Source organism: Dreissena polymorpha, chromosome 7 (assembly GCF_020536995.1).
Source record: "Dreissena polymorpha isolate Duluth1 chromosome 7, UMN_Dpol_1.0, whole genome shotgun sequence".
Taxonomy (NCBI): domain Eukaryota; kingdom Metazoa; phylum Mollusca; class Bivalvia; order Myida; family Dreissenidae; genus Dreissena; species Dreissena polymorpha.
In genome coordinates, this window is record NC_068361.1 from 105,768,187 (window position 1) to 105,794,689 (window position 26,503).

General features: G+C 32.8%; 1 protein-coding gene across 10 annotated transcripts in view; it reads left to right on the top strand.

Annotated features, from left to right (window-relative positions):
• LOC127837254 (long-chain fatty acid transport protein 4-like) overlaps positions 1 to 26,503 on the top strand; it is a 456,835-nt gene that overhangs the window by 362,906 nt on the left and 67,426 nt on the right. For 9 of the 10 annotated variants that reach the window (XM_052364173.1, XM_052364171.1, XM_052364176.1 and 6 more), the window contains exon 1: positions 25,236 to 25,564. The exons of the other annotated variant lie outside the window; for it this stretch is intronic. In XM_052364173.1, coding sequence (XP_052220133.1) covers positions 25,338 to 25,564 — 227 coding nt within the window. In that variant the 5' untranslated portion in view covers positions 25,236 to 25,337. Of the gene's footprint in view, positions 1 to 25,235; positions 25,565 to 26,503 lie in introns of those variants that run through there. 10 annotated transcript variants of the gene reach the window in all.

Sequence of the window (26,503 nt, forward strand, 5' to 3'; positions counted from 1 at the left end):
TATTTCTTGTTGAGTATTGTGTCTCTTTTTTACAGCACACCAGGTATAGACGTGACGTTGTAGAACATAATTGGACATTTTTTCTCAATTAATCGTAAGCGATCTGTTCAAGATAATTTAGCATACATACAACATTGCATCTTATCTTGGATGTTTCAGATTTAAACAGGGAACACACGTGTCTAAACATGAAGCATATATTACAGTTTTATGGAATTCATTCAATTAAAGATTTTAATAAAATTGGTTTAAATAATTTTCCCATTATATATTCTATCCATCGTGCAGCGTAATGTATTTAAAAACTGCGTAAGTAAAACACATATAGATTCGCAAATACTATTACGAGTATACGCGTTTGTATTCTTTAAAGGATTTTTAAAGATTTATTGATATCTATAAAATACGCATCTTTTTGTTATTTGGAAAACTCGTTTCAATAGCCTTAACGAAAATATTCTATACGCAGATTTCAAAACAGCTATCGTAAACATTTTAAGCTGGTCTGTTAGTATGTGGCAACAATGTTTGTTATCATAAATATATCAGGAATAATACTTTTCTTTCTGGGAATTAATGAACAGTCGTATGTGTTATTATACAAATAAAATACTCCATACGTGTAAGTCCGGTTACGATAACTTAATCAAGATTAATGTTGGTGTGAAATGGTATTAAATGTTTAAATAAAAATGCGATTAACCTCATGATTCGATCGAATTATGTATTATTGTATGAAGTTGGTAATGAATTTGAATAAACTACATATGCCCTATTCAATGAACCAGACATCAACATGTTAAATTGACAAAATGAATATGAAGAACATATATTATTAAAATTACATAATAAACAAAAAAGTAGTCTTACATGTTTGTTATTTAATCACCGCTATATTCCAAGATAGAAAACACCGATACACTCGCATTTGCCTCTGGTGAACATTTGTTATGTTCATATTTCCACATAAAGTTTTCTGTCTAGAAGCTGGAATCAATGACCCGTTATTTTTCAGCAGCAGTGCGTTTTGGATATTGCATTAAGTGCTATAAATACTTCGCAGTTCTCCAAACATTGGCATGTACGCTAGATCAGATCAAGCTTCACGTTTTGCGCATTTTACATTCATTATCTGATAAGATGTTTTCTTCCTCTGAGAAATATAGTTTGATTTTCAAAGTTGGGGTACGATGAAATGTCAAAACGTTATTCATTTTGATACATGAACATATCAAGGGTATCTCGAATTGAAATCTTAAGGTATTACAAAACCGTTGAACGAAAGGCGTTTTTCCTTCCTTAGTGATAATTCTAAAGTCGAGACATAAGTGTCTCTTCTACTTTCATTACTTGATAGGTACATACCAGGGTAGACCGAATTCGACGTTAATCACAATTGTTTAGTTGCATCTGAATGTGGTATTTTATTTGATTATGCCATTAGTGCAGAATTACATTTCAGACGCTGGTCTAATATATTTAATTTTTTATCATACCCATGACCAATAATAATACTTATCTCTCGTCCGATGAGTCGTGTGAAAAGCATTGACAAGTCTCGCCTATTCCTACGACGTATCAGACTCGTCTGATATCACTTGCTATCAAAGGAAAACAGCCATAGATGCTATATTAATTATCCAGAATCAGGTAGATCAAAGCAAGTAATACTTCAAGATTTTAATTAAGACATATTTCAAAAGCATGAATCATTAATGAATGAAAGCATGAATCATAAGCATTCCTTAGTGATAATTCTAAAGTCGGGACATAAGTGTCTCTTCCACTTTCATTACTTGATAGGTACATACCAGGGTAGACAGAATTCGACGTTAATCACAATTGTTTAGTTGCATCTGAATGTGGTATTTTATTTGATTATGCAATAAGTGCAGAATTACATTTCAGACGCTGGTCCAATATATTTAATTTTTATCATACCCATGACCAAAAATAATACTTATCTCTCGTCCGATGAGTCGTGTGAAAAAAATTGACAAGTCTCGCCTATTCCTACGACGTATCAGACTCGTCTGATATCACTTGCTATCAAAGGAAAACAGCCATAAATGCTTTATTAATTATCCAGAACCAGGTAGATCAAAGCAAGTAATACTTCAAGATTTTAATTAAGACATATTTCAAAAGCATAAATCCAAACACCTGATTTGTACGGTTTCATTTATTGATCAAATATAAGAATAAATATGCACCATGCAGTTTACTATCAAAAAACGATAAATACCGAGTATACCATCTAAAACTGTGTATATAAAAATGAAATTGTTGGTTCTATAATATTTTAATTAAGTATGTAAATATTATAAATAATATTATTTTTGATATATTTTTGTATCTCATTTGTTATGTATTGCTTGTTAAATTAATTACATATAAGACGAATTTTTTTTCAAGTTAATCATTACATTCTTGCTATCAATCATATGAAAGGGTGTTTGTTCCACACATTCGGAAACAGCAGTCTTAATGAGATTCGGAGAGGATTGAATAGTCTCACTCGCGAGAATGTGTTTTAGTTAGAATTCAGGAAAGTCACTGACTAAAGTTTCCCTGTACAACAATAATAAATTGTTGTAACGTTCATGTTTTATTTCATTTGAATACCCGTTGTACTCAAAGGATACAAACAGATTACATTGACTATTTAAATTACCGATCTTACACTTAAGTCTCGTAATATTTGGAAAAAATGTTAGTTTTACAAGGATGTCTTAATGGCCAAATAATATAGTATTTGTGAATGAAAAGCGCATTAAATGTTATAAAAAGTGTGAAGTGTACATCTGATTTCGTGTCTGCAACCTTAATATCACCCATTTTAAAAGCGATCATGGTAGAGATTATTCCATGACTGACGCTATCAATGCTCTTGGTTATGGACATGGGAAAAACGAAGCAAACCTACTTCTATCTTATAGGTTTTACAACAATTCCAGCACGATTTTAATTCGTGGATATTACGTCGTAACCAGATAGAGCGCATGCGTGTCATGATGACATAGTCACTGACATTTTTTTACTAAGCCCCGTAAATTATGAGCTACTTGATCAATCATAATCAACATAAGTAGAATGAGCGTTTTGATTTAGAGATAAGCCACATCATGTCACACATTATTGTATTTTAACTTTTTTGCGAATAAGTGTATTCAATGATTGGATGCATTTGATCTTACACAATGCAGGTAGATTTTGCAAATTGATTACTTGTTTAAACCGAGTAATTTCTAATATTATTTACAACTAAGTTTTTAAATAAATTCATTCTTGTGTTTTGTACCTTGAATGATTACGAATGAAAGCAAAATATCAAGCACATTCAAAAAGTTCCATCATCCACTTAATGAAAGCCATGCAGCTATCTTATTGTGATAAGACTGCCATAACTTACCATAGCATTTACCGCCACCTCATGTTCTTAATGCCAACTTTTTTCACTTTGGCTCAACTTTATGTTAAAATTGATATAAATATAGTTAATTAACCATTTACGAATGTTGTGTTACCTTTGAGCGTATATACTATAATGTCTATATATAAATAAAATCTTGTAAATGGCATTACAGCTATAATTGCACGTTAAGTTGCTTTGATGGGAAACAATACATTTTACAACCTATGCAAGTACTCATGTTTATAAATGTGATGTGATTGTATGCATTTGTTAAAGTGTGCTGAATAAATATTCAATCAATTGCAACATTTTGCCATATATTATCATAGCCCATATAAAATACACCGTCTTTATTGTTGAACTTTCAGTTATAAGTTTCATCTGCAAAAAGAGATTACAAGCCTGATAGTTAGACAGTAAAGTTGCATGCGTGCACTCATTTGCCAACTATGCATAATGGCTTGGTTCGGGGCGCCAGAAATCGCATAAAACGGTAAACGATGCATAATGGTCTTGTAGAATCCTCATGTGTGTTTATTTATAGTATTCATCATTGTCAAAATCTATTTAATATCTTATTCATATAGAGATACATTTGTATAATGTGTCGTATCATAAGATACATACTTAAATAACACCTTTACGTTAATATATGTTTTTAATTATTTCGTTATTGTATTATTAGTTAAATAATGTATCTTTTATTATTGTGCACAAACTAGGGATCATCAGGTTCGTATTTATGTAATTAGAGCAACGTACGTACATTTCGATTTTCTATATACCATCAAAATATTGTAGATAATTATATTTAAATACTAGGGATGGCAACGAATATCCGAATATTCGGTCCCGGACCGAATATTCGGATACTGTTTTTCGAATCGAATATTCGGAAGAAAAAAATCAAAGAAAAAATCGAGTAATTTCAAAGAGTTTTTATTCGTGAAATTTGCTTCAAACATTGTAAAAAAAGTTGTTCCTCGTGTCATAATGTTTATTCCGGTAGGCGCGATAATGCGTCGCTATGCTGATGACAGTATACCGGTCATAAATCCCGCTAATTGCCTAACAAAGACAGTCACTTTGTGTCAAAATTATGATAGGTGCAAATCGCGTCGGCAATCAAAACACCGACCTGCACTTGATCCAATGATTCGAATTACATTTAAAATTATCAAAGATTAAATGAGTAAAGGAAAAGCCAACTTGGTGTAAAAACAAGTATGGCAATTAAAACACCGACCCGTCTTGGTCTTATAACTCGAATTACATTTAAGATGATCACAGATTAAATGAGTAAAAGAAGAGCCGACTTGGTGTGAAAAACAAAAAAGATCGTATGGTTATAATCACGTTGTCGAATGAAAAAAGCTTTTAGAAAATAATTTACTCAACCTCTAATAAGTATTTGCGTATCGTATGGTCCAAACTTTAATTAATTACTCAATATTCAATCAGGTATTATATTTAAATAAACGTTTTTGGTATTTCGCCCTCATTTAATTGAAAATATATTAATTGCTACACGCTTAAAAAAAAACTCTGTCCACGCAAAATGCCACCTACGCCTTCCGCTGCTTTGAAGTATTTCACGAGATCATCCGATAAGAAGTCGCCGATACGAGTGACTTTTAAACGTGGCAACTTTAAAAGACTGACTGTTTAGTCTGTTAAACAGGTTCAATTTGTGTTGTGGCTATGTAAATTATTCGTTTAAGTTCAGCTTAAATTATATTTAGATCTAACTGTTTTGTCATGTAATTATTGAATCGTCATGTAAATATTATGTTTCTCGATCTATTGTTGAAGTACAATATTAAAAATTTAAAAACAGTTTTTGTCATTCAGTTTTAACAATAAAAAGTAATCAACAAAATCAGCTTCGAATTAGCGACGGCAACGCTGTTTCAATATTTAGTCACTTCCGGTAAACTTCCGGTAAAAACGAAAGTAAAATTCATGAAGTAATGGTACGGTAAACAGATTTGATTTTTTTTCCAACAGATGTTGACCGAATATCCGAATATTCGTTCGGAAGGGTGACCGAATATTCGAATACCAAAATTGGTATTCGTTGCCATCCCTATTAAATACATATATATTATTAGTTACCATTGGTCACAATCTAAATGTTTTATCATAATTTTTACACAGATGGTTCATTAGTACGAGGTGTGATAGTGTGAAAGTACTAGTATTTCTAAATGACAATATGTTTGTATAAGTCGTGAACACTTTTTATTATTCCGGACAGTAATAAGATCGCCATTGCTACATTTTCTTGTAAGCATTTTTTTAATTAGTTAATTGCCAATTACATGTATATACATACATTCCATTTGAAAACCGAAGTATATGCTTTCCAAATGAATGAGCTTGTATTGCAATTGCAATCATAAATGTGCTTCATTGTAGATATATTGACATGGCGCTCAGGCCCGGATGTTTTGAAATTTCATGGATAATTGTACAGGGTGATTAGTTTTTATATGTTTTTTTCAGCAAATATCACATTATTAAAAAACAAAACTGGCAATGTAGTGCGATTCAGCGAAGATTCATTTTAATAATTTTGTAATTTGTTAAATTTGATTCGGTCGTTTTAGTGGAAACAAAAAAACTACTTGTGTGTCTTATTAGCCAATAAAGCAATCAAAACTCAAGGACTACGTGCGATTATCTTATTCGTAATTTTAAGTCATCGTTGCATGCTGTTACTTTGTATCCCGCATATTAGAAGAATAGTTTAATCCTTTAGGGTGTTTATAAATATGTTCTATGCATACGCTGAAATCGCAAATTCGTGTAAGGAATACATATTACGTGATGTTAATGCTGAGTATATAATAATATTGCGATAACACAAAAAGGAGCATTCATAGTAAGCAGCGACAAGGATTAAAAAGCAATGAATACATCACCTAATATTATTGTCAGCATTTTAGAAGAATGTACCAATATACATCTTAGTTATGAAGAACAGCCAGAAAAAAAACATTAAGATGATTATCTCAATCAGTATATTCCTATTACCGCAAAACTACATAATATACATATATATCATTGTTCAATAATGCACAGCAAGGAACCTTTTAAATGATTAAAATAACACTCATCAAACATAAATTGATCTCTGATAGCTAGACATACAGTAGGCATGTTCTGTTATTGTTGTTCCAGAAGCATATTTCAGTCGCAAAGAGGGAAACTTATGACAACCACTCATGGATTTTATATACCATAAAACGACTAATAAGAAATCCCTTACGCAGAAATATTGAAGCCTCGGTTAGATTATGATTTTATTATTAATAATATTTGGAGCTTACATTGCAAAATTTAGTGCAGTAGTTTTAAACATTCAAATAATCAATAATCGAACTTAAAAACAGTACACAAGCTTAATCTAGAGGGGGATGGGGGAAAAGTTAATAATACGAATGATACAAAAATAAAAGAACAGATTATAAAGCAAATTATATAGAATTGACCCATGTCTGTCAAAAGGGGTAAGAAACGTTTTGGATAACGAAAGTCAAAGAAAAGTGTCGGTCGAGATCGTTTGTGTTAACACGCTTAATCTAAGGGGCGAAAACTTAATAATACGAATGATACAAAAATAAAACAACAGCTTATAAAGCAAACTATATAGAATTGACCCATGTCTGTCAAAAGGGGTAAGAAACGTTTTGGATAACGAAAGTCAAAGAAAAGTGTCGGTCAAGACCGTTTGTGTCAACACGTGATACTTGTGCACTATAACCTGTGCATGTTTGTCGCTGAAATCTATTAAATTATCAAATGAAGACTGCAGATCTATGTTATTTATCTTTTAGATTGTTTTGTGTTTTGTTTATAGTCAGTAAATAATGTATTTTTATCTGGGATTATAATGAAATGTTGGACCAATTTATTTCATAAACATATTTGTAACAAAAGTTACATTTTGATCAATCATTTAATAATGTATGGCGTATAAAATAATAATACAATCAAATAGTATATATATATATATATATATATATATATATATATATATATATATATATATATATATATATATATATATATATATATAATGACAAACTTATATAACACAATAACATATTATAACGCAGCGTAAATCAGTTTACACACACTATTGTATAGCTTTAATTTATACTTCAAAACACCGTCAAATGGTTGATTCTTAATTAATACAACATGGAAATACATTCCTCAGCATTTTCTTCAATAATTGTTTACTAGAATCTCTGAAACCTTTCACAAACAATGCATATATCATAGGATTGACAATATGATTAGCAAAGTACATTCGAAAAAAGAATGAAAAAGAAACAAATTCTTCCGTCGTCATCTTCACCACGTTTCCTACAGTTAATGCCAACACAATGTGTGTAAGGTACGTTACAATGAAAAATACTGTTAGGGTGAACCAGATGAATGTTTTTGTCGGAAATTCTTTCCTAAAACGTGAGCTATGGCGCGATAAACGTTTGAAACTTGAATTTTTGCTAATTCTTGTAGGTTTAATAGAGTTGGTCACTTGGCGCTCAGTACCGAAATGCGTTGCAGATACTGTTAATGGAATCGTCGAGCTCAATACTTGATTATCTTTACCCTCGATTTCCTTCACATTTTCTGTTTCTTTTAGCTGGTTGCATCTCATAACAGTATCATTGATTTCCATAGTATTACGTCTAACCGTCGTTTCTAAGTAGCACGTATCCACCGGGCAGTTACTTGAAATGATGGTACTTCGTTGTTGCTTCGCAATTGCGTGTATTTGCTTTACAACAACTATCATAACTCTCCCGTAGAGTACCAGGTATATGAATGAAATTCCACAGTGTAATATAATAAATATCCATTTGTACACATTCCTCAATATAGATGTCTTAAATCTTTTTTCACTCTCGCATAGATATACTGTCGTGTTAGAGCCGTATATGTTCACTATTGTCGTACAATTTATTCCGCACATCAGAGTTCCAGGAATTGCCAGACATATGGGGAACATGACGGCTACGCCCATCAAGATTTTTACTGCAATCGCTGGACTCATCTGCATCTTAAAGGGCTGCACAACCTTTCGGTATCTGTCCACAGATATCACCAGTAGGGCAAGACAAGAAGAAGAGGCGCCGAAAACATTTAAGAAGCATTTAAATTTGCAGTATAAAGGATTGTTAAACATGAAGAAATACCTGTGTTTTACCATCTCTGCAGGAATAAGGGTAATGCTTGTGATTAAGTCAATTACAGCAAGGGTGAGAACAAATACTTTGAAATTATTTCCCTTGTATTCTGGACTCTTTATGAAAATGACAATTATCAACAGGTTGCCGAAGAAACCAAACACCATGAAGAATCCGAATGTTATTGTGAGAGGAAGCAGAGCTCTGGCATATCTGTCGTTTAAATCGAGAAGTCTTTCCGTGGGTATAGCAGTTAACGACGTCCATGGGATAATTCCAGAAAAATTATTGGCGTCTTCGTACGCCATCGTGAAGTCTATGTCCATTAGGAACACTTAGAAATGTATTAGGGATAATTCATAACTTGGTATTGTTCAAGAAAGACAAACATCAACGCCTCACGTAAAATCCAATCCTTTTCCTCCTATAGCGTCATCATAAACACTATTGTATCTAACAATAAAAAAACATACAAAGAATAATATTGTTTTAATTTAGTCCGCAAACAATCGATCTGTCAATATTATGAATGATCCATCGTAAAAAGACGCCAGTTCAACATAAGTAGTAGTTAACCACAGTTTTTCGTTCTCCATATCGGAAGAGCAGTGAATCATATGTCTATTTATTATTTGTCACATAAAATTTTATAATAGCGCGCAAATTTCATCATTGGAACACCCATGTGATAAACTTCGACTTCAAAATTGTATTTATATTCGCTGCATTTTCGATTACACTTCATAATCTGTTTTATGTATCACAATTCCGAGTATGTTGTTATTCTGGTATTCGAGTGTGACTCGCTAATTGAAACCATTGGCAGACTTGTATCATTTTGCACCTGAAATATATGTTTAAAAATTAAACACATCTCTTAACGTTATCTATATAATTCTGTTTAATTCTTTTTAATTATTAACAAAATGGCGTTTGTTTTTTGGTTACTTGTATACTCAATAATATAAGTATCCTTTTAAGTGATACATTGTTCAGAGAATTACTTTTATTTTAATATAATTATTTTCATTTGATAAATAGTTTATTTCTTGTTGAGTATTGTGTCTCTTTTTTACAGCACATCAGGTATAGACCTGACGTTGTAGAACATAATTGGACATTTTTTCTCAATTAATCGTAAGCGATCTGTTCAAGATAATTTAGCATACATACAACATTGCATCTTATCTTAGATGTTTCAGATTTAAACAGGTAACACACGTGTCTAAACATGAAGCATATATTACAGTTTTATGGAATTCATTCAATTAAAGATTTCAATAAAATTGGTTTAAATAATTTTCCCATTATAAATTCTATCCATTGTGCAGCGTATTGTATTTAAAAACTGCGTAAGTAAAACACATATAGATTCGCAAATACTATTACGAGTATACGAGTTTGCATTCTTTAAAGGATTTAAAGATTTATTGATATCTATAAAATACGCATCTTTTTGTTATTTGGAAAACTCGTTTCAATAGCCTTAACGGAAATATTCTATACGCAGATTTCAAAACAGCTATCGTAAACATTTTAAGCTGGGCTGTTAGTATGTGGCAACAATGTTTGTTATTATAAATATATCAGGAATAATACTTTTCTTTCCGGGAATTAATGAACAGTCGTATGTGTTATTATACAAATAAAATACTCCATACGTGTAAGTCCGGTTACGATAATTTAATCAAGATAAATGTTGGTGTGAAATGGTATTAAATTTTTAAATAAAAATGCGAATAACCTAATGATTCGATCGAGTTATGTATTATTATATGAAGTTAGTAATGAATTTGAATAAGCTACATATGCCCTATTCAATGAACCAGACATCAACATGTTAAATTGACAAAATGAATATGAAGAACATATATTATTAAAATTACATAATAAACAAAAAAGTAGTCTTACATGTTTGTTATTTAATCACCGCTATATTCCAAGATAGAAAACACCGATACACTCGCATTTCCCTCTGGTGAACATTTGTTATGTTCATATTTCCACATAAAATTTCCTGTCTAGAAGCTGGAATCAATGACCCGTTATTTTTCAGCAGCAGTGCGTTTTGGATTTTGCATCAAGTGCTATAAATACTTCGCAGTTCTCCAAACATTGGCATGTACACTAGATCAGATCAAGCTTCACGTTTTGCTCATTTTACATTCATTATCTGATAAGATGTTTTCTTCCTCTGAGAAACATAGTTTGATTTTCAAAGTTGGGGTACGATGAAATGTCAAAACGTTATTCATTTTGATACATGGACATATCAAGGGTATCTCGAATTGAAATCTTAAGGTATTACAAAACCAGTGAACAAAAGGCGTTTTTCCTTCCTTAGTGATAATTCTAAAGTCGGGAAATAAGTGGCTCTTCCACTTTCATTACTTAATAGATACATACCAGGGTAGACCGAATTCGACGTTAATCACAATTGTTTAGTTGCATCTGAATGTGGTATTTTATTTGATTATGCCATTAGTGCAGAATTACATTTCAGACGCTGGTCCAATATATTTAATTTTTATCATACCCATGACCAATAATAATACTTATCTCTCGTCCGATATGTCGTGTGAAAAGAATTGACAAGTCTCGCCTATTCCTACGACGTATCAGACTCGTCTGATATCACTTGCTTTCAAAGGAAAACAGCCATAAATGCTTTATTAATTATCCAGAATCAGGTAGATAAAAGCAAGTAATACTTCAAGATTTTAATTAAGACATATTTCAAAAGCATGAATCCAAACACCTGATTTGTATGGTTTTATTTATTGATCAAATATAAGAATAAATATGCACCATGCAGTTTACTATGAAAAACGATAAATACCGAGTATACCATCTAAAACTCTGTATATAAAAATGAAATTGTTGATTCAATAATATTTTAATTAAGTATGTAAATATTATAAATAATATTATTTTTGATATACATGTGTATCTCATTTTTTATTTATTGCTTGGTAAATTAATTACATATAAGACGATTTTTTTTCAAGTTAATCATTACATTCTTGCTATCAATCATATGAAATGGTGTTTGTTCCACACATTCGGAAACAGCAGTCTAAATGAGATTCGGAGAGGGTTGAATAGTCTAGCCCGCGAGAATGTGTTTAGTTAGAATTCAGGAAAGTCACTTACTAAAGTCTCCCATTAGCAAACAAGTATATACAACCTGGTTAAACATTTGATTGAAACGAACTTCTAGAATGTCCGTCTTCTTTCCAACTAGACAGAGTTTTATCAACCGGAGATAACCCCTAAAATGCTACGGGTTTTTTTTTGCAGAAAAGAGATACACCAGCTATGTAAAATACAGGAATTAAAACCACCTTCAATTTGAATAACACACTGCGCTTTAAGTAACCCATTGGAAACGTCGCTCGAAAATATTAACTGTTTCAGTTACAGAATTTTAGAGTACTTACATTTATTTTGAATGTCAATTTTGAGGCCTCTTATATTATTCGGTTTATTAAATGTTCAGTCAAACATTTAATCCGAACACATTTCAATAACCATAATTATATACATTACGCTCATTAACTCTTTGTAATGCGCATCAGATATTTTCTTTTATATATTCTTAACAGCTGATGTAACAGGTGCACATATGTTTTCGACTTGAAGTAATACAAATTGGGAATAATGCTTTAACCTACCAAAAGTGAAACAACCGAAGGCAAGCAACGATTTGCTTTGTGTTATTAACACGGTATCTTGACACTATTGCAACAGAAGAAATTCCGGACACGTTGCGTCTAAATACACAAAATTCGAGCTTTTATCAGGATGTAAACATTATTCATGTAAATGGAATTTATATATTATTGTTTACTATATCTCTGAAAAAATGTATGACATGTTTAACTGAAATGAAAATACGTATTGTTAAGGAATCAGCTAGTGGTGCACGATATCGAAATGATATCATTCATGGATATGTATGCCTTATACTCATCCTTTCTTATATTCTGTCTAAAACTGTTATTTAACAATATCGAAGCTAATTCTTTGTGGAAACAGCGCCTTTGTAAAATACTGCGTTTTATTGAGCGTATTATAATAGTAAATAACAATGTGATATCCTTTTTAATGAGGTTTGCTTATGAACACTAAGGATTTACTGTTGAAAACGTACAGACAGTCAAGACAAACAAAAGATCTTAACTGCATTTGACACGCAACTTCGATACTCGAAGGGCACCATATTTTGGTCTCTTGGTAAGTTCTTCATTTTCTTCGCACGCCATGTTCCTACCGAAATATGATTGGCATAATACATAGAAGAAATATGTGACCGACTATTGTAACAATTTGTGTTTGGTTTTCAGTGTTCAATATAAAGTGGGCGATACATTTTAGAAGTCTGCTCGATTAATATTTTCACAATATATGCGTAATATTTGTATTATAAATGCCCGTGTGTAAATACAAACAAAATGCAAATGTATTGAAAGAAAACAAACCACCAAATACCATATTACAGATATTTATTTAGATAAAGTTATTAAAAACGATATGTATATCACCAGAATGCTGGGAGATGATCACTTCATTCGTAAAAAATATGCGAACCAATCTGTAAAAAAAACTTAATAATTGGCACTCATAAATGTGTACAAGTCTTGTCGTTTAATGAGCGTAAGCATGCAACTGTTTAACGCAATATACACTCGGAGACTTTTCCAAAGTAACACTTTTCATACTTAAATTTCTAATGTATAAGTTAAAAGTTTGATAGTAAAATGCATTTGACTACATTATGTGCATGCTCACGATAAAATAATTCAGCCACAACGATCGGAGTCGTATAATATAATCATATAATCATAAGGTATATACATTGTAGTGCGATCGAGCTTAAGTAACTATATTTAATCCAAGGGATGCAACCCCAAGTATTATCCTAAAGGATATCTAAAGCGGTGGATATAAGCAGGAGATAACAAACTATTGAAATCATTGCGCCCATACCGTCTGCAAGCATTTCAAAGCAATAGAATTGGTCACTAATACATATGTATTATATTATGTGCTTCAATCGTCTCGAAATGTAAGCTGTACCCGTGTTTCTTCAAGAAAACCCCATTGAGGACATATCCTGCAAAAAATACAACATGCTTCATTATATATCACGTGCTATCATACACACTAAAGGTTTTGTTTAAATAAGATTTACATATTTATACGTATACACTTTTATTGAGTACGCTACATTAATATTTGAGTGCGGACTGCAAACGGCTATCTTCTGTATTGATTTCCAACTTATTTGCATCGTCGTTTTGTATTTCAAATGATAAATTATATCTTTTAAACGTCTTTTATTACATTTATCGAACTTTTATATAAAAAAATGAATATTTTAGAATAAGAATACATATATGTTATGATTTACACCTATCAATTCCATGTATTGCCAGTTCGAACTAAATGAAATCACGTTGTTGTTATGGTTACCACATGGACTTTAACTATTTTGGTGGATGTATTATTCATTATGGAGGTCATTTGTGTGGTTGTGTCATGTGGACAATGATGTGGATTTCAATCATTACGATGATAATGATGATGATAGTGATGCGGATAAAGAAGGGAAGATGATGCTGATGATGACAATGCAGTTGATACGACGCCTTCCACTGTTGATGATTCTACTGCAGAAGCTGCAGCTTAGTTATGATAAACATTATGAAGTCGATAAATGCAATTATGATCATTATTGTGTTTTTGAGGGTCGTGGTGATGATGATGAGTAAAAACATGATGGAAGAGTTGAAAATAGACATTATGAGTGCAACTAGTAATTTTCAACAATAGCTGCATTTTTATTTTGTCTGTTCATTAACCCAATATAAGAATTTATGAAAAAAATGATTCTCATAGATAATTTGGTTTTTACTTATAATATTATTCACACGTGTTTCTCGCAAATAAGACTATATTTTTCAAAGGTATGTTAAATATTATTTGTGAGCAATTTAATCCAGGAAAACTGTTTGTGAATAACTGCCTTTGCAAAGACCGACATATTGACGGTTAGATATGCATAGCTAAAAACGCGGCGGCGTCCGGCGGCGAGTTCATCTCGGAGGATTGTACATTCTGCAAGCGGCGCGAGGCACGCACAGCTTCCGACCAACGAAATCAAATATTATACAGACATCATCTATCAATTATAAATACATAACAATTATTTTAATTACTCAGATACCGTGGCATTCCGCTTGTTTAGACCAGATATTTGTGCACACACTCCAACTACGGAATGGCACTGTGTACTGACTTCTACACAAATCGATAGCGAAATCTATAAAATATTTGGCAGTTCCGTCAGCTTACTTACATTTCAAATGTTATCTTACTTCCCGTATTCTTTTTAATGGTACATTTGCATAGTTTTTTTTTCTAAAAATCGCCAAGTATCAATTTCCATAGTACCTTATAAAACAAGTCGTTACAAAGATATCACTTGTAACTTGACTGATGCAATGATGTTCATGCAATAAGTGGTCAGGCGATATAGAAGATAACAGTTTACAGAAAACACTTATATAAGTTTGAATGTACTTCAAGGCAATTTGGAAAAAGTAAAGACAGCTAAATTCTAACAAGAATCTGATAAAACAATGGAATACATAGTTTGCATAATATGTCATCCATAATCAACACATTCAACCTGCCCAAGTTATGTTTGTTTTCTCATATTGTGTTCATGGTCAAGATATTGTGGTATAAGCATCTTTCATAATAATGACTTCCGCGGTACGAATGTTCCACCTAAACGTTTTGGGGAATGTGTAAATGACCTTAACAGTATTCTAGCGTGTTCAAAATCAAGGCACATGTACATGTACAACATATCTTTAAGTACTACTGAACCCGAAGGTTCAACACAAGTAACCGGTCTACCGTTCACTGTTTCATTGTTGTCGTGTTTTTTATATAATAACGACCACACAAATAATGTGTAAATGAGTTAATAAACATCATATAATCACAAACGTACAAGTAGTTTTGCAAATAAGTTTATACACATTAGTCATACATATTTAGATATTTTTTAAAAATGTTAAAATACTCACTGTAGATAATAGATAGCTATTTATTCCAGAACACTTGCATTGGTATACATAATTTATACTTAGATTGAACAACTTCACACAACATTAACCAGCATGCTTCTAAAAAGCATAAATGTGAAATCAATTCTTAGTTTTAAAGGCATCGGACTGTATTACCCAGCATTTTATTAAATACACGTTTACTTGAATCTCTAAAACTTTTCACAAACAACGCATACACCATCGGATTAACGATATGGTTAGCAAAGTACATTCGAAAAAAGAAACAAAAAGGAACAAAGTCATCAATATTCATTTTTGCAACTTTTCCAACAGTCAAGGCCAACACTACATGTAGTAAGTACGTTACAACAAACAATATCGTCAATGTGAACCAGATTAACGTCTTTGTCGGAAATTTGTTCCTATTAAACCGTGAGCTGTGGCGCGAAAAGCGTTTGAAACTGGTATGTTTGCGCTTTGATTTTGATCGAGATGTGATGGTGTCTTGATTTGTGTCGGAATGTGTTAACGATTCGTTTTCTTGATTTGTCGAATGTGGCTGTCTTATTATTTTATTGTCTACTTCTATGACAGTTTCTGTCCCCGATAGCGTAATACGCTCCGCCACAATAGCATCACATACCTTCTTGTTATGTCCAAGCATCGTTGTGTTTTTACTAGTATTATTAGCGTATGCATCTGGAGTCATTTTACTTTGTTGCTGTTTTGCACATTTTTTTAATTGCTTTACAACAACTCTCATTATTATTGCGTACAGTACCAGATATATGAATGAAATTCCACAGTGCAAACCAATAAATATACATTTGTATACAATTCTCAGAACAGATGTCTTATATCTTTCCTCAGTCTCGCACAAATATACAGTCGTGTTGGAGCCATGTTTGTTTATTAATTGTGTTGTATTGATTCCGCACATCAGCGCTCCAGGGATCGCCAAACATAGTGGAAACAGGACGGCTACGCCAATCAAGATTTTCACCGCAATCTTGGGACTCAATTGCTTCTTAAAGGGATGCACAACCTTCCGGTATCTGTCCACAGAAATCACCAGCAGCGCCAAACAAGACGAAGATGCACCAAAGACATTTAAGAAGCATTTTATTTTACAATATAAAGCATTGTTAAACATGAAGTAATACCGATGCTTAGCCATCTCCGCAGGAAGAAGGGTAATGCAGGTGATAAGGTCAATTACTGCCAGTGTCAGAACAAATACTTTGAAATTATTTCGCTTGTAATCGGGACTCTTCATGAAAATGAAAATTATCAAAAGGTTGCCGAGGACACCAAACACCATGAAGAACCCGAAGGTAATTGTGAGAGGAAGTAAGGCTCTGGCATATCTGTCGTTCAAATCGACGAGTCCTTCTGAGGGCATAGCTGTTGACGACGTCCATGGGATAATGCCATTATAGTTATCGTTTTCTTTAAACTCCATCGTTTAATCTATGTCAATTATGACCAATTTGATAGAATGTTTTATAAATATGTTATATTATAGAAAGACGATTCAACATGCCTCACACTCTTTGAAATGCACAACCGTTTGTCTTTTACCGATATCCCCGAATATAAGGAATATCTGTTGATGGTGATGCGCGATCCATAGAAATGTAATATAAGCAACGATTATATCACTTCGTTTTTATCCGTTCCACGATTGTTTACTTAATGATAAACCTTATTTGCATAGATCTATATTGTTTTGCACAAATATAACCTTATCAGTTGTTTTATATCATTGGCAAATTTTCTATCTAATACTTTTCCGTGAAAACTGTTTCTGCTGCATAATTGATTCCAATTAATAATGATGTTTTTCGATGCTATTTATATCTGTCTTTTGAAACACCGATGGCAGACGTGTGGCGTAATGCACCTGAAAATATGCAATGAAATAACAAAACATAAAACATAAAGAATGCATAATTTTAGTATAAACAAATCAATAGTAAAGTTATTAATTGCAAATGAAAAGTCGTTGTACATTAGCTAGTTCAAGCGGAAAATCCATTTAAGTCATGTCGTGTTAACACAGAAAATGTACGTGTATTGGGTTATAGTTATTTGTAAATCGATCTTCACATATTTTCCTCTTGATATGGTGACTACGGTTTAAATGCGTCCTTTGATAGCTTTTAATCAAGAAAAATCCCAAAGTCTACCGGCTGTTCATCACAATCATAATCTGCGATTCCGCCAAGCCCATGCCTAAGTAATTGTGTATATATTTTAAATAATCAAACATGCAGTACATGGATGTATGTGAATGCAACATTCTTGGTATTTATTTCATGTTCAATATTCCTGTACCATTATGCTCATTGGTATTTTATATCAGGTAATAATGCCGAGTTTTAAACTGAGTAACTATTTTGATACATTAAACACTTAAGAAATTGATATCTTCTCAACTCAAGCCATGGCGACTGAAAAAACTACTAAGTGTATAATGATAATGCCCCAGACTGTCCAGTATGTGCGTGCTTCGCCTAAAGGCTTTGTACATTTAGATTGATGTCGTTCATTTTGCTAGCCTAGCTATTTACCTGAGTAAATATACATTTACATTCATTGTTGACCCACGTTTACGGACACAGTCAATTTAGTTTAAACCTTTTTATTTTAGCTCGATTGCTCACAGTCAATTTGGGTCAAATATGCATGGATATGTATATTCACACAAGTAAATAGTCAAGTATATGATATATACGAAAAGAACACCAGTCATACAACCGATGTCGCAGAACATAACTGCCTCGTGTTAACTCAATTATCTGTTTGAGGTTTGATATGGTCCAGAGTTTCCATTAAAACTGTTCATATACGTCAAGAAATAAAAATGGTAAAAAAAACACTATATAATTTATATAAACACTAAAATAATCTTGTTACAGCATCTTGGATTTCATTCAGGTAAGATTGTTATTTATGTTTAAATGATAATATCTATTTGTGGTTTAGCTAAATGAAATTTGTTAGTTAGTCATCGTAATGCGCAAAAATCTACAAAAAATACAAAGATCATATTTCTACGTTACATTTATTTCTAATTGTTACACAAGAGGAGGTAAGCCTCTAAAGTGCTCATCTGAAACTCTAAGTTACGCGATGGTTCTGGACAAAAAGTGTTCACAAGATTTCTCAATTCACTAAATAGGTTAAAGGTCCCAACACTGGTTGTCATAGTTTTGAATTTGAACGAACTAAAACCATTTTGAATTCGGCCCAAACATCGTTAAATAAAAGTTTTAATATTCTGAGTAAGATTTATAATTAGTGGGTCAAAAATGTGACTTCTTGAGTTTAAATACTTATTTTAAAATAACTACAAACGGAAAACTGCCCTCATTGCGGAAATGCTTTAACGTTGACCGGGTTTATATCTGACCTGCGGATAAACCAATAGGAAAACGTCATGAGTAATTTAATTTAAAGCGCGATATCAAATGTGACTTGTAGTGTGTTTTCTTTTATTTGACCGAATGACTTAGTGTTTGACCCCACGTGGCCAATTTTGAACTCGGCAAAGATGCCAATATGACACGTATTCGCAACAAGATTAATGAAGATTGACAATAAATGCGAACTCGAAAGTGCCCGCAGGTGTTTTCCTTAAATACGGCGGAGTGAATAAGTTTCTAAACCCTAGTTACACAGCTTCGAACTTGGCTGAGATATCGTTGGGACGAATGTTCGAACACAGTTTAATCAGGATTGGGTAGTGAATGTTGCAACCAGAGTATTCTCAGGCTGTTTAGTTATAATGACTTAATAACTCGCCCCCGTGTTTGTGAACAATGTTTACACACATTTTATGAGGATCGGTCAATAAATGTGGCCTGTAGAGCATTTAAATCTATTAACTTAGTATTAAGTTTGACCCTATGGCCTATTTTTTTACCGCAAATGTCCCATGTTTGAACTCGACCAAGATAGCATTGAGACAAATGTTTCGACTCATGAATGTGCAATCTAAGGAGGCAACAGGCTTGATCATTCATTGGTCCCGGTGACCGAATTTATAATATCGCATGACCCCGTTTTGAACATGGCCGAAAAACTATTTGGAACCATTTTCCCGCGAAGTGTTATGAAAATTCGGTAATAAATTTCGCATCCATATAGATCACAAGATTTTTTATTAAAATCTACCAAGCGACATTATTTTCGGCCTTACGTCAAACATTAAAAAAAATATCAAATCCAGATTTAAATTAACTTTCGTTAAGGGATATAGTGCTTGATTTCGGCTACTGGGAGACTGGGCTGCTATTTTCATTAGAATTAATGCATGTTTAAATAAATGGGTTAACCCATTTATGCCTAGCGTCCTGAAAAAAGGACATTGCAAACAGCGTAGACCCAGATGAGACGCCGCATAATGCGCTGTTTGCTTAAAGGAATTTCTATATGAAATATTCTAAATATAGAAATAAATATGGTAGACATCCCTAATTTTGGAAATAAATTGATCCAATTTAGAAGGATGGGAGAGTTTACTAGGCATGAATGGGTTAACTGTACAAGTGTTACACTTGATTTACATCCCCCTACGTTGAATACCGGAGTTTCAAATTAAAACAAAATGGACATTATGTACTTTTCATTGGCAAATAAACATCGTGTAATGATGTCTAATACATTTTACATGGCAAGAAGAATTGAGTTAAGTTAATTAACTGCATTGTTTTTGACAAAATTATCGAAAAACATTTTACGTAATCATACAGTTTTAAACCATACCCACTTTTTATCAATATTCACGGGCAAGTTAACTTACAAAAATATCTGAATATTTTAAAGTCTTAATCCACACATTGTTTCATGAAAAAACAACGTATGAATCAAACAAGTAAATGAAGACACAAGTTTTAATAATAAGCTTACAATTTAAGTAAAGAATTTACCACATTCAACATTTTATGGTTTTTAATCTATATTTTGTTATTTTATTGATGGAATAATTATGGCATTTCTATCTCTACCAGTTTTGTGCTAAATTATGTTGTTTTTTTTATTTCCCAAGTTAGTGATTATCTATATATGTTGTTAGCAATATCTGTTAAGTTTGAATTGTTCCCTTAACAAGATACAAAGTAACAGTTTAAAACATGAGCAGGTTGCCTTTTTAAAAAGAATTGTATTACCCGTTAAATGCTATTATATATTATTTTAAATTTTTTACGTGTAAACGAATAGCATTAATTGTCATACATTTTAACACTTTCCTATGAAATACATTTAAAACGAAAAACATTTAAAGCAATTATAAGATATGAGTACTTAAACATTTTGTTTAAATGCGTTAAAATACAGATCTCTACATTTAAACTTAATTCAAACTTAAAATGTATTCCTCAACAATATTTTACATATGTAAATGGCTTTGAGAGAGTTAATAAACAATAACGTGCCATACTTACTTACATTTTACATGAACATATCCTGCCCAGGGCAAAAACTCACAATGTTTGAACCGTCCCTTGTCGTGACGATCGTGATACCAACTGTAAATGCGACGTGTGTATTATAAACTGGAACGATTAATTGTTCCGTTGGTGTACCGCTTGTCAGAAAAGTGTGTTAAATATGGGCTGATCGGGCATTCTTCATTCTAGCCACGTCAAAATGCGAGTTATAAGACATGTTTAGATGTCTTCGTTCACTTCCCTCATTGTGCCCATAACACTGTAATGGAAAAGTATTTAAACCTTTGCATGCTGGGAAATTTGTCGTGCTAAAATTTCGTCTGCTGAATTTCTAAAAATAGCATTTTCTTTGATTTTTTTTCAAAGAATACAATCAGAATAGCACACAGTTTGGATCCTGATGAGACGCCACGTTCTGTGGCGATCCATCTGGATCAAAACTGTTTGCAAAATCCTTCAGAATTCGATTCCAGCACTAAAAGAGTTAAACCGGTATGCACATCGCCACCGCTGAATTAAAACTTCTATTCATCAAAAATTAAAACATCCAAGTTTTCAACGTCATTAACCTAAATAAACATTATTATGTTTATTTAACTTAAGCTTATTTGTTTAGAAGAAATGCAAATGGTATTGTGTTTATGTCCATAGTTGGTCAGTGAAATAGAGTATGGCTGTAACGGAATATCTGGAAAGCATAGATGTCTTCAGTATTGAAATATGAGCAAGTTGTGTGTGAGTACTTGTAGTTCGGTTCGATAATTCGCATAGGAACACATAGATTCATTAAATACATTTAATTCAATTACCATGTTAATATAACGCGGCTTAACAATTATCAAAATACAACATTCTGACTAAGTTTCATAAAGGTTGGGTCCCAAATGTGGCTTTAAGTGTGGTATCAAAGTTTTTCGATTATTTGACCTGGTGACTTAGATATAGGACGCATATAAATCCGATTTTAGCTCGGAACAGAATGAATTATTTTTATATTCTGACAACACAGCACTAAGATTTGATGGAAATTTTCAAATATTGTCCCCGGAGTAGTTACGAGCCAAAATAAGACTAACGACACATTAATTCGGACGCCGGACAAAGGTTGACCAAAATTTGCTTTGCTTCAGGGCACGCTAGAATAATATTCCCAATGGATGAGCTACGCATCCCAGTCAGCAACAGACATTACGTGCAAAAAGTCTCTGTGTCGTCGTCCCTAATCCCCTCCCAACGGTCAGACCGGTCAAGAGAGTGATAATGATATGATTAAAATGATGATGTTGACGACGACCATGATAGATGCAGAAGAAGAAGAAGAGGATGATGATGATGATGATGATGATGATGATGATGATGATGATGATGATGATGATGATGATGATGATGATGATGATGATGATGATGATGATGATGATGCTACTGCTGCTGTTGTTGCTGCTGCTGATGATGATACTGATAATGATGATGATGATGATGATGATGATGATGATGATGATGATGATGATGATGATGATGATGATGATGATGATGATGATGATGATGATGATGATGATGATGATGATGATGATGATGATGATGATGATGATGATGATGATGATGATGATGATGATGATGATGATGATGATGATCTTAAAATAAATAGACGAAAATGCAATCTTATACACACAATTCCAGTAACTATCTACTGCAGTAGATATGAATGTAATTAAATAACATAATTGATATCATATAGTTTACCTTACTTTGAACCTCAATGCTTTACTTTGATGGTGGACAGAGTTTATTCCTTTTCGAAGTTCTTTTTTGTGTCTCTTTCCATAATACAGGACCTGTTGCAAAAATAATTTTTTTATGCCGCCGGTTCAGCTTAACATGCACATAGCGTTTTGAACAAAATCTCTACAACTGTTCTAAGTCAAGGTATCAGTTCGTGATGTCCTAATTATATACTTCATGTATATACATTTCGTATCGCCATACTTCCTTGCGTGTTGTGATAACCGTACGGTTTTAAACTTCAGCATTTGTACGAGAGATTAAAACCTTTCAAAACATACTTCTGTAAATTAATTTGCAGCATTTGCTGATAAGAACTGGACTGAATATTTCTCTCAGTTATTTTGTTGGAAAGAAAATTGTTGAATGTGTATGATTGTTCGTATGAATTTAAAATTTATGTTTTCAGAAATAACAAAGTAATAACAAAGCAGAATTGAAAAAAAAACAGATCACAATTTGATATATAGTAACTTGAGTGTAAGCAATTAGATTGGCTCTTTAATACGAACACAAAGCCAGGACACACAAATGTATTTAGTTCATTTGGCATACAATCGAATACTCGCATGGCGTCACCTATTTGTATGCATGCATGTAATCTATTGTTTCACACGCAATATTTCTTAAGATAAATATAGTTTAGTCAAAAATGCAGCCACTGCGTCAATTGTTTATTTTGAAGTTGTGTTTGGTCTTCGAAAATAAGGAGGAAGATGAATTAATAAAAACTGCTAACCTGTTCGTTTCATTATATGCGGACACAAAAATGTGCACGAATGACATTGCTTGCACATAACAATTACTACAATTGTATCCAACCACAACTAGAGTAACATATACCTGTGATGGCATCATACTGCAATGTTGATTTTATTTCCATTTTACAAATAAATAAAATTTACACATATTATATTTTTAAAATGGAGCAGGGGCTTCGTAAAGGTTTGCCAGCTTTGTTAAAAGGACATAACTCAGAAATATGTTCATCACTGGAGAGGGGAAATTGTTTTCATATGCGCATTTCTTGTTTTGTTTGTGATAACACGCGAGAAAATGAGTCTTATGCAATATGCGGCCTGCGCACCTTCATACCACCCTGCGTATTCGCACTGGCGTGTCAGGATGTAGAGGATGTTAACCCTTTGTATGCTGGGAAATGTGTCGTCTGCTAAAATATCGTCTGCAGAATTTCTAAAATTAGCATTTTCTTCGATTTTTTTTTCAAAGAATACTATCAGAAAAGCAAACAGTTTGGATCCTGATGAGACGCCACGTTCTGTGGCGTCTCATCTGGATCCAAACTGTTTGCAAAGGCCTTCAAAATTCGGTTCCAGCACTGAAAGAGTTAATTAGCTGCCTACGAAACAACGAAACCTTGCGCGATTATATAGCGGGCAGGGCAGCTCCTGGTCACACTTCTCGGATGCGCAGGCTGGTCAGAGGCTACGCTGGACTTATTGTGCTTAACTCCTATAAGCATGACGCGCCTTATATCGGATTTTATATGTTTAACTTTAATCATTCGAGAAATGTGGAGGTACAAAGGATAATTCGCTCTACAGATTTGTTACAGTCTTTATGCTGACTGACCGACCGATAAAACGAAAAGCATAGTGACTCCAATATACTTCGTAAAGAACATGTATGGATGTATAAATAAAATACGAAATGCAAAGAGTCGAACATTTAGAAAATATAATCGTATTAAATGTTCATCAAAACATACCTTAATGATGAAATATACTAACTATATTATATACAAAACGCGTATTATACATATGTTTACCATTTATGACAACACATTTGTTTTACGTGTTGGTCCTATGTGAAATAATAGACATGTACAATACAGCAAAACCAACAGAAAATAAACAAAATAAAGTACCCGTACGCATTAATTTTCATAGTTTAAAGAAGGATATTAACGAAAAACAACATAAATAATCAAATATTGCAAGATATAATAAATCAATGATTTGTGGCATTTATTAGAACCCAGCTGCCTATTTCACTAGTATTAAGTGTCTTTTATATTTACTCGGGGACGCAATAAGAAACGGAACATTATTCCTAAAAGAATAGACAAGAAATACTACCAAAGAATTTTACTATATTGTTTGTGTTGCATACATTAACATGTTTCTTTTTCATTTAGAACGCCTTTCTACGCACAACAGAACTAGGTTATGTTAACTTGGTATCTACCATCTATGATTTGTTCCTCGTGTGTTAGTGTTGTGCAACCTTGTTGCTATATCGACTCACTGAGGCGCTTGTTACAAACGAATTAAGCGCCCGTAGGGCCGAGTGAAGTTTGCAATCAATGCTGAATGTGTAAACATAGCGATCGACGCACTTTGAACTTCAACTTTGACAAGGATTGATAAAAGGTCTTGTACATATGACCGACGTATTCAGCATCGCTCGGATATTACGGGCTATCATTGATGTAGTTTGCAACATGGTTGTGTTGAAGTTGGTGTCTTACTTGTTCCTCGGCGTTTTCCTAAGTTACGGACTAGGGTGGCCATGCACACTTACAACAGTCGCAGTTTTCCTTGTGTACGCTGCCACTGGTGGCTGGAGGTTTATCAGGGTCGTCATCAAAACTGCTCCTAGGGATCTACGGTAATTGTGCGAATTGTGATTTCCTTATAGTTGTATCAGTCTACAAAATGTGGCTATGAATCTTTGAAAATCTCGTAGCAAGAGGAAATTTTTCATAGCCAGAAAAAAAATTGAATAAAGTTACAGTGACATTATCATAAAAGGATGACAACATTCGTTATATCATTATAGATTGCAATTGGGGGGGTAATATTGTAAACAAATTGGTTTTCCTGGTTTCAAACTTTTATTCCAGTTATTTCGTAATTTCAATGCAATTAATAACACACATTCAACCGTTTTATTTAATTTATAAAATACATCACACTATTATTTTATTTATTGGCGTAGAATGCAAGTTAAGTTTAATTCCAAAAGTATTACAACATTTTAAATACGCAAACCAGACTTTCCACTCTCTATAACATCAGGGCCCTCAATCTATCAAATCTGCGGCCAAATTTCTGCCGCAGTCCCCCACCTGAAAAGTATACTTTTTCCCCATTTGGGCGGAAAAATTCCCTGATTTAATTTTTTTTTTTTAAGATGTGTCTCATGATTATTATATCTCAATTCTATTTCAATTTAATCTTGTCAAACATACTTAATTATGAAAAAAGAAATGAATATAGTGCAAACATGTACAAATGAAATAATGAGAGTGTAAGTAAAAAATCCCCCAAAAAGGGAAATGCCACGAAAATTTCCCCTCATGATGGTAGAGACCCTCTTCCCCTAAAATGGATTAAGCACCCTGAAGGGAGATCAATGATAAAAAGGAAAGTAACCAAGCCGTGTCACTGTAAGAATTTACAATTGAAATGCGTAAATTGAATATTTATTGGATTTTCTCTTGTTTTTTTTCATCGCAATTCAGGCAATCTATATTCAATTTTTCTATCCCCAAAGCCAAGATTTCATTGCATTGGAGATCAGGCAATGGGTTAATTTTGCAGACTG